At 36.0% G+C, this 9,126-nt stretch overlaps 1 protein-coding gene across 3 annotated transcripts; it reads right to left on the bottom strand.

The window, feature by feature from the left end:
- Positions 1-1,522: 1,522 nt before the first annotated feature.
- Positions 1,523-7,605, bottom strand: LOC101736797 (omega-amidase NIT2). Of its 3 annotated transcripts, none has more exons than XM_004924989.5 (6): positions 7,427-7,605; positions 6,183-6,329; positions 5,349-5,533; positions 4,586-4,754; positions 3,237-3,470; positions 1,523-2,714 (listed from the first exon to the last, which is right to left on the bottom strand). In XM_004924989.5, exons 1-6 carry the CDS (start codon positions 7,437-7,439, stop codon positions 2,626-2,628), a joined length of 837 nt encoding a protein of 278 aa, XP_004925046.1. In that variant the 5' UTR covers positions 7,440-7,605; the 3' UTR covers positions 1,523-2,625. The 3 variants fall into 3 exon arrangements, with proteins under 3 accessions (XP_004925046.1, XP_004925045.1, XP_021202915.1); XM_004924988.5 differs by having other exon boundaries at positions 7,301-7,557; XM_021347240.3 differs by lacking the exon at positions 7,427-7,605 and adding an exon at positions 6,903-7,111.
- Positions 7,606-9,126: the final 1,521 nt, after the last annotated feature.

Raw genomic sequence — 9,126 nt, 5'->3', positions numbered from 1 at the left:
TTTGTCGGCGCTGCTCGGAGCGGCTTCGGCAAGGCAATCGCGGCACACGATGCCTACAATAAAATACCTGAGTCAATCACGTGAACTTTGTGTTTCCAAATAATGTGTTCTATCTCATTCTCCCGCCGGCTGAATCCTATACATTTATGTGTTTGTGTCTCTATCTAGGGACTTGTTTTTTCGTTTCGTTTCATTTCGTTTCATCGAGTTTAAAATCACAACGATTGTAAAGAAGTTTCCCTTCAATATATACTTTTTACTCACAAAAGTTTCATTTTTACCTCCCAAAATTTCATTTCACCCCATTTGGGGTAATTTACCCCGGTTTCCCGATCGCTGGTATACAGGATCGGGTATGTAGTTTCCAGCGGCCACGACAAGAGGGTTTTCATGTCGTGGCGCCTTTTCAAAGTGGAGCAATGATGCCGACTATAGATACTTACCTACTTACTGAGTCAAGCTCCAAGTCATCATGGAGATCCACGTTCCTTAGGAACCATGGTGCTCTGACGGCTATCCTGCAAAAACGGGATTTAATGACGTGAAGGAATTTCAAGTTGGTGCGGGTCACGTGAGCGAACACTACGCTTAAGTTCATGTCGGGGCGTATGCAAGTTTTGTAGAGTGTCACCTTATTTCGAAGGGACAATTTACTTCAATCAAATCATGGGATAGAGGCGTCCGAATATGAAGGCGGCACAGTTGCGTACCGTTTTAATGTGGGGTCGGAATTTCCTTCGGGCCACCCGTAATCCTTCCATCCTAAAAAAAGCATACAATACTTTTAAAAGCTATCATTATACTACTTTGACAGATAAACAGCATTAATAAATATTACACTTAATGTTTTTTATTCAAATTTAATAATAAAGCACAGTCTGGGACATAGATAAGAAGTAATCATTTTATGATTATGTACTTAAATCATGGATAATATGCTAAATAAAAATTTTTATTAATGCATTTAAACATGAAATGAAAAATATTTCATCTTTTCAAATATAGCAGATATTTATTGAAGACGTTTTTTCACGTATTAAAATTTTATCATCTCATTTTGCTATATTAGGCAATAGCCAAGGTTTAGCTGACAAATCTTAAAAGAAACTACCCTCGTCATTCAACATGAATACGAACCAATCTGATAATTAAAAGCTTATATTGTTACTGTGGTGGAGTAGTTAGCGCCGAGGGTCATGGGTTCGCTTCAAACCTAACCAAAGGGCAAACATTCGGGTGAACAGGTTTGTTTGCTCTTTTGTCCATTATCTATATATTTATATGCTTAAAACGAACTTATGTATTTATATGTTTTTTTTTCTGTTCGTAGGTGGGTGAGCGGGCTCCCGGCAGACTTGGTGAAAAGTGGTTAATTTAGCTCAGACTTATCAAACCACCAACCGGATTCAGACACGAGATGGAAGTTCCACTTCCGGCTGTTCCGCTTTACAAACTAAAACGTTTATCTACTACACAATAGTTACGTACATAAAAAGGATCATCTAAATAAAATACGTTCGAATTCCAAAAAATAAATTTATTTCATAAAAATGACCTTTTAAACGTGAATATCACAAAATCTCGACATTATATATTATGTACTTCGCTTAAGACTAACATTTAATAGTATTTGGATCATATTTATTTGGTTTAAAATTTCCAGACAAATAACCAAAAATATATGAACACATATTATTATGTAATTATTATTATTTCTCATATTAAAACTATATTTTTTGTGGTAAGACTCTTTCCAAGGAAATAATATGGAGAATAGAACTCTGCCCTCCATACTAGGAAAGCTGGAAGAATTTTCATAACAGCGCCACCTATTGGTCAAATGTTTATTTTTGTTTACATAATGGTAACTGTTCGATTTTGTAACAAAGCGTCTCCCACAAGGGTGACTCTGGCTCTATAGTGTAATGCGTATAATCTGTGAATGTATTGCACCATGTTTTCCCGCAATGAACACAATTTAATTCTAATGTAATGAATTGTTTGCGCGACATCCACATTACTGTATGTTTTTGCCACCAATAATGGTTTTGGTAAAATAGGTTCGATTATTATTTAGAACATCACTGCACACACCAGAATTAAGTACAGTTACAGCCGTTCTCTCAGCGCTCGTAACTCATGTTATTTACCCATGCATGCCGCGGATGATGTATACAAGAATTATTTACGTGTGTTTTACATTAGTCAAAATTTAGTTATATTTTTATTTTATTGCTTAGGTGGCTGGACGAGCTCACAGCCCGCCTGGTGTTAATTAGCGGAGCCCATAGACATCTACAACGTAAATGCGCCACCCACCTTGAGATATAAGTTCTAAAGTTTTAGCATAGTTACAACGGCCGCCCAACCCTTCAAACCGAAACGCATTACTGCTTCACGGCAGAAATAGACAAGGCCGTGGTACCTACCCGCGCGGACTCACTAGACGTCCTACCACCAGTAATAGGGCTGCTGTACATATTTGTTCCATATCAATTTAGACCAGTACTAGAGATTTTGCCGGTGCAGCGAAGACAATCTTCCGAAATGCCTAGACAATCGATCGGACCATGTTTTTGTTATTTGCAGATGCTAAATCTTGCCGCTTCTTCCGCTGGCCTTGCGTTAAGACCTGATCGTGATGTCGTAGATGTCAGTTCTGCGCTGTTTCCTGATCGGTATCTGACTCCTTACTTCATCCACGACTTTCAGATCTGGAGTAAATTGTTATTTTATAAACAACTAGGCACGCATTTTCTAGTTACACTTTACAACTACTACAATATTTTACTTTAATTTAAAAAAAATGCACACGCGTCAAGTCCTGATGACAATACAAACAATTTATTGCTTTGGCCTAATACCTTGACTAGGTTCCCACTAGGGCGAGAAAAAACTAGTTTAACTAATAGTGTTGTGGCGGGTAGCAATCATAGAACACGAGATATTTGACTGATGCCGAATCTCGCTAACAACATTTTCAAGATAAGCCTGCATAATATACAAGTTCCGAACAACAACATTCGGACCGTCGGTCTACCGAGTAATATTACGCGCTCGGTGGAATATATTTCCCTCCTTATACCCCCCACAGTATCTTTTTAGCATACGAGCTTACGGCCCGCCTGATGGTCAGTGGTTACCGTCGCCCATGGATTTCATGACAGAGCCAAGCCGCTGCCTACCGTTGAGTACTCTCCACAAGCCTAGCTTTTAAACTATATTCATTTACGTACCAACATCAGCGAGTAAGACTCCCGGCTCGTGGTCGAGCTGTTCCACCACTTGTCCCCAGGGGTCGACGAGCAGCGAGTGTCCCCAGGCGACGTAGCCCGCGGCGCTGTCCCGGGCGGGGCTCACGAGAGCCACCCACAGCTGCTGGTCGGTAGCACGCGCCCTCCCCAGCAGCTCCCAATGCCGGGGACCGGTCGTCATGTTGAACGCCCCCGGATAGATGAGGAGAGAACAACCTAGGATTGTTTCAGTTTTGTTTAACGAGCTCCTGAGAGACGGTTGCACGTAAGTAGCACGCGCTTAAAGCACACACTGGTAGGGATACATCACACCCTACCGACACAAATTAATAACGTGAATATCACGTTTTAGTTTGAGGGCGCGGATCGTCAGTATTTAATTGCAACAGAGATCGATTTAATATTTCCTATAATATACATTTTTGAAGTTATACTTCTTTAGGCGCGTTATGACAAATTGATGAGAGTGAAATTTTACGATGCGCGCGCACCGTGACATAAAATTAACAGAATGAAGTTGCCCACTAAATCGCTCATTACAATACGACCGACGTAACTTGGCGAGTCTGAATATAGCCGCAGGTGATCTTTCCGAACCGTACCGAGAATTACCGAATTTATACGATGTCAAGAAAAGGGATGTCCAATATGCGTGTTTGAGGATGTTGTTTAATCGATTTTTTTTCAAATTGATTAAAATTTCAATTAAAAAAAAAGAAATAAATTTAATAAATATAAAGTATAACTTCTTACGCGCGTACATAAGTACACGCACCCTTTTTCTGTTTGATTGAAAGTTTTCGTTTATGATAGTACAGTCCAAAAATGTTATGAACCTATAATTAACGCCATCTGTTGTTCGCAGGTGGTTACTAGATAATTAAAATGATTTTACTACAGACCGGATCGTGCTAGATGAGAAATATATTTTGTAAAAGTAGGGATAGATTATCTATCTCTATTTATATTATTTAGAAGGTAATAGTGGTCAGGTGAAAAACACAAATGCAAGTTGCATTGTTATCTACTACACGTGTAGGTGATAAGACCAACAACGCCATCTAGTTTTTTTCTCTCGAGTTCAACTTTTCACACCGAACTTGCAGAGCTTAAGTTTAAATTATATATATGCAGTTGTTAGCCACAAACCAATTGCCGCTGTGTATTTTCAACGCAATCGTTCTTTTATTGTTCGTAAAATTGATTCATACTAAATTCGTATCAGTTAATAATTTTAACATTTCCAATATTTCATTATCTGGTTAGCGCAACTGTTCTCATTTCGGACTGGAGATCTTGTGATACCTAGGAAAAAAGAAGTAGCGTATTACCTTCCTTGGCCATCAGATGTGCCATCTCAGGGAACCTCAGATCGTAACATATGCCGATGCCAATCTTTGATCCCAAAAAGTCGAACGATGTGATCTTATCGCCCGCAGAGAGAACCTCGGATTCTTTGAACGTTATCTTGTTAGGAATGTCTATGTCGAAGAGATGCATCTGTTATAAATACGAAGAATACTTGATTTGATATCATAATTAATTGAATTGCTGTTCGTTAGTCTCGCTAAAACTCGAGAACGACTGGACCGATTTGGCTAATTTTGGTCTTGAATTATTTGTAGTCCAGAGAAGGTTATAGGTACCAGAAATGGTAGATAAATATGAAAATGCTCGGAATTAAATAAAAATAACAATTTTGTTTTTCCATTGATGTGTCCACCGTCAGACGGATTCCTTTTGTTTGTTTTGAGTTTATTTGTTACAAAAGTTTAGGTCTTTTATTTATCGATTGAGGCTCTACGAAGTCCGCCGGGTCAGCTAGTAATTAATAATAATTACGTTTACTTATTAGATTTACTGTCTGATACCACTAAATCTAACAGAAACCACCCGGTCCTTTTCCGGATTAAATCTGACAAAGAATCTGACTGAAGACTGATCACAATAAAGTTTGCTTTTCAGTTCCTGAGTGTAGCAGATTGATGGCAGATGCTGTGAATTAAATCATGATCACAGTGATCGTTCTGAAATGAGCAAAACTATTGAGATAAAATTAATAACAAAAAAACATAATATTTAAAGTAATGCTACCTTTCTGTGTTGCGCTAAGAGTTTCCCAGTATCATCCCAAACAGTGCAAGTGTTGTACAATTTTTTCTCGTATCTCTCCGGGACGGTACCTCCAACTACGCACACTCCAGCTTCTGCAGCGGCTTTGGATAGAGCTCTGCTCGTCTCCCCCGATGGCACTTCCTCTGCATATTCATCAAAATACTCTGAAATTTTTATCAGCCAATTTATATAAACCGCCTTAAGCAAAATAATATAATGCAACAAAACTTCACAAACTTATTTTGTGTCGTACATGGGCAAATTGAGCCTTAGGCTTTTTGTTAGCTGAGCAGCAAATCAAAGAATATTTTAATATTTAGTTTTTAAATTACAGCCCAAAGGATCTGCATATTTCTTAAGATAAGACTTTAAATCCTTCTGGGACAAACTAATTTTTCTGTTAAAATACTAACTTAAGTGTTCACTAATAACCTCCACAAATAAGGAATAACGTCGTATAATAAAAATGAAGGCTTTAGAGGAAGAGGTAGACCTAAGAAGAAATGGATGGATTGCATGAAAGACAATATATAACAGGGGAGTGAGGGAAGAAATATTATATTAAAGAGTATGTAAGGAGAAAACATGTTGCGCCAAACCCTGTTGTGACTGGGATAAGGACAGGAGAATGATGAATAAAAATGAAACCTGTAAATTACAATGTAATTATTACACAATTGAGATCTAGACTTAAAGTTTACAGTGGGTGTGGGCATTAATGTTATGTTATTGCCTATGGTAACTGAAAAAAACGGAGAGCTGTGAGCTTGTTTAACAGTCTACTGAATAAGAAAAAAAAATATTTTTACTCACTGGTTCCGTAAGGAGAGTTGAAGCACTCCGGCAAGGCCACCAATTGAGCCCCTTTCTCTTTAGCTAAATGGATTTCCTTCACAGCCTGCGCTATATTCTTAGATTTATCGGGACCCACCGATAGTTGAATTAATGCTATCTTGAAACCTATGGAATAGTAAATAAAATTTGTAACAGATATGTGATGATCAGTAGCAGTTGTATTGGTTTTTTATTATCTTTTTGTTGTTTTAGGTGAATAAACACAAAGTTTTTAATGGTAAGTAGTCATCAGCACTCATAGGTTTCAGCAATGTATGACATAGCCATGTCACGGACTACAAGTATTTATGAACAAATATGTCATAATGAAACTTAAAAACAATGTGGTGTTTACGTGATCTTGAGCCCAAATCACTGATTACTCTTTAGTTTGATTTCTGTATATTATTAATTCACTATTTAAAAACAGTTGGACTGATTTCAACAGATCTTATATTTTATAATTCTTTTTAAATAAACAAAATCAAATTTAAAATTATTTTTATCTCACTAGAATGACAGGAACCTTACATTTAACAATCCAATACCAAGTAAATCTCATTCTAATTCTATATTATAACTTAAGATTATTATTTGGTAAGTTATGAGGATTTGAAAGTTGTCAGATATGTCCATTTTAAAGCAAAGATTTGAATTTTGATTTAGAGCTTGGTGTGTTCAAGACAGTAATCATGTTACCCATCTCTTGTAGTTGCTGATGATGTGGAAGCAGTAATACCAGATGGCCTGCTCAGTAATTTAAACAGCAATTACAGCAATAAAATTAATGGAACTCAAACATCATTTTAAGTGAACTGTTCAGTTTATCCCTATTTTTAATTATGTTTTGTAATATAGATTTGGAGTTTGACTCTGACTGACTATTAACTGCAATTTATTTGAATGAAAAATTATTCAAAGCAAAATAGCACTTATGTTTATGCCGTAAAGTTTATATTAATATAGCAATATTAAGCGTTTGTGATTAGATATCAAGTAGAGGTTATCATACTTTAAATTAATCTCTTTTGGGGTGGTTAGTCGAACTTTTTTTATATTAAACAAGCAAAGTTATTGAAAACTATTTTATACTTTACCTATTTTAAATTTGGGCTTTACTAAGAATCTTGGATGCACCGAGTCCGCATTATCAAACATTTTACTATCACAAATGTATAAATGTATTAAATTACATACACAATGTATAAATTACTCAAAATTACCTCTTTTCAACATGGTCGCTTGTTTCAATACCGTTATGTATGTAGCATTCGAGTGTATAAAAATGATTCAAAAAAAGTAGGTAAGTAAACTCTTAATACTGTGATATTATTATCATCAAATCAGCTGTAATAATTTGTTAGTTTTGTTACTGTTGACATTGACAATTTCTTTCTTACTAAAGTCAAAGGGAGCCTTTGGCGGAATCGCAATATGATAAATTATGTGAATAGATTTATTACCTAACTTAAATTGGTGCTTCTTCAGATTTAAACGTCTAATAATAAAATTACTTATTAACTGTTTATTCTGTGACAGTGCACGAATTTGTGAATATAAAACAAAATTGACGGAATTTTACAACTTCTTCCAAAAAGTTAATAAAACTCCCATTATTTTTAACAATTTTTAACGGCAAATTCATTTCATTTTACCCAACACCTACTCAATATTTTATCAGCTCGTCCTATTTAATAAAAAAAATCAAATTTAATCGATTCCGTTCCATTTCACCCGAAAGGCTGTTCAGTGACGACCTTTTATTATAAAATATTTAGTTATATAGTTCAATTCGTCTTTGCTTGTACAATAATAACATTTTACATTGTACTGTACTATACAATATCAATAAATATATCAAGAAAGAACATCACTATGTATTTATCGATATACAAACATTAGACATTCCCTCGCATAAATATACGAAGACAAAGTTTATATAGTAAGTATTACTAAAGGCTTATTACACTTGGCTAAGTTTAGTCGACTGAATTCAGAATAAAATTTAGAAGCTCCTGATTACACTGTTCTAAATTCAGTTACTGAATCAATTGTCAGTTTAAACGCGACGAAGTAGGACGTGTCGTGTGCGTAAGAGGATGGCCCCAGTATTATCTAGACAACATTTTTTTTTGTTTTTGTTTTAAGTACGTTTCAATTTCCAAAATAAATAAATAAAAACAAGAATATCATCATCATCATCAGCCTTTATCTGCCCACTGCTGGACATAGGCCTTCCCCAATGCCTTCCACATAATGCGGTCCTCCGCCTTCCGCATCCAACGACTTCCCACCGTGCGTACTAACTCGTCAGTCCACCTGGTTGAAGGACGCCCCACGCTCCTTGTACTGTAATATCGGTGAAGAATATTTATTGCTGCGCGGAATGTTAGCAAATATGAACATTATGCGTGATTTAGAACCAGCAGACTTCAGAAATTATCTACGAATGGATTCGAGATCGTTTGACCTAATATTAAACCTTGTGACACCGTTTTTTCAAAAGCAGGATACTATCCTACGATACTACGATAGTCTATTATATATCTATATTATATAACTATTACTTAACTAATCCTACGATAATATAAGTCCAAAAGAAATATTGGTTGTAACATTAAGATTTCTTGCAACAGGAAATTCGTATTTAGATTTAAAATTTAGTTCTTTAATATCCCAACCCCTGCTGACAAAAATTATCCCTGAAACATGTCGGGCTATTTATAAATGTCTGGCATATTAAACAAAAGGTGACAGAAATAAATACTTTTTATTCAGAAGTAAAAAACAAACTAAAACGTCTTTACGCACGGAGAGCTGTGGAACGACTGAAATCATTAAGAAACTAAATGCGATTACACCTTCCTAAATGCGTTTCTAATTAGGCTTCTAAATGATTTAGTCAGTCAGAAACCATCCTTGC

The sequence above is a fragment of the Bombyx mori genome, chromosome 21 (genome assembly GCF_030269925.1).
Source record: "Bombyx mori chromosome 21, ASM3026992v2".
NCBI classification, from domain to species: Eukaryota; Metazoa; Arthropoda; class Insecta; order Lepidoptera; family Bombycidae; genus Bombyx; species Bombyx mori.
This window is presented reverse-complemented; position numbering and strand designations above follow the sequence as displayed.

What these genes read in the sequence shown, in the direction of transcription:
- LOC101736797 (XM_004924988.5), bottom strand. Translation starts at nt 7,361, where the DNA reads ATGTTTGATAATGCGGACTCGGTGCATCCAAGATTCTTAGTAAAGCCC. An exon ending in AAAGCCCAAATTTAAAATAG is followed by an intron (nt 6,330 to 7,300) that starts GTAAAGTATAAA and finishes ACTATTCCATAG; the next exon opens with GTTTCAAGATAGCATTAATT. An exon ending in CAACTCTCCTTACGGAACCA is followed by an intron (nt 5,534 to 6,182) that starts GTGAGTAAAAAT and finishes TAAAAATTTCAG; the next exon opens with AGTATTTTGATGAATATGCA.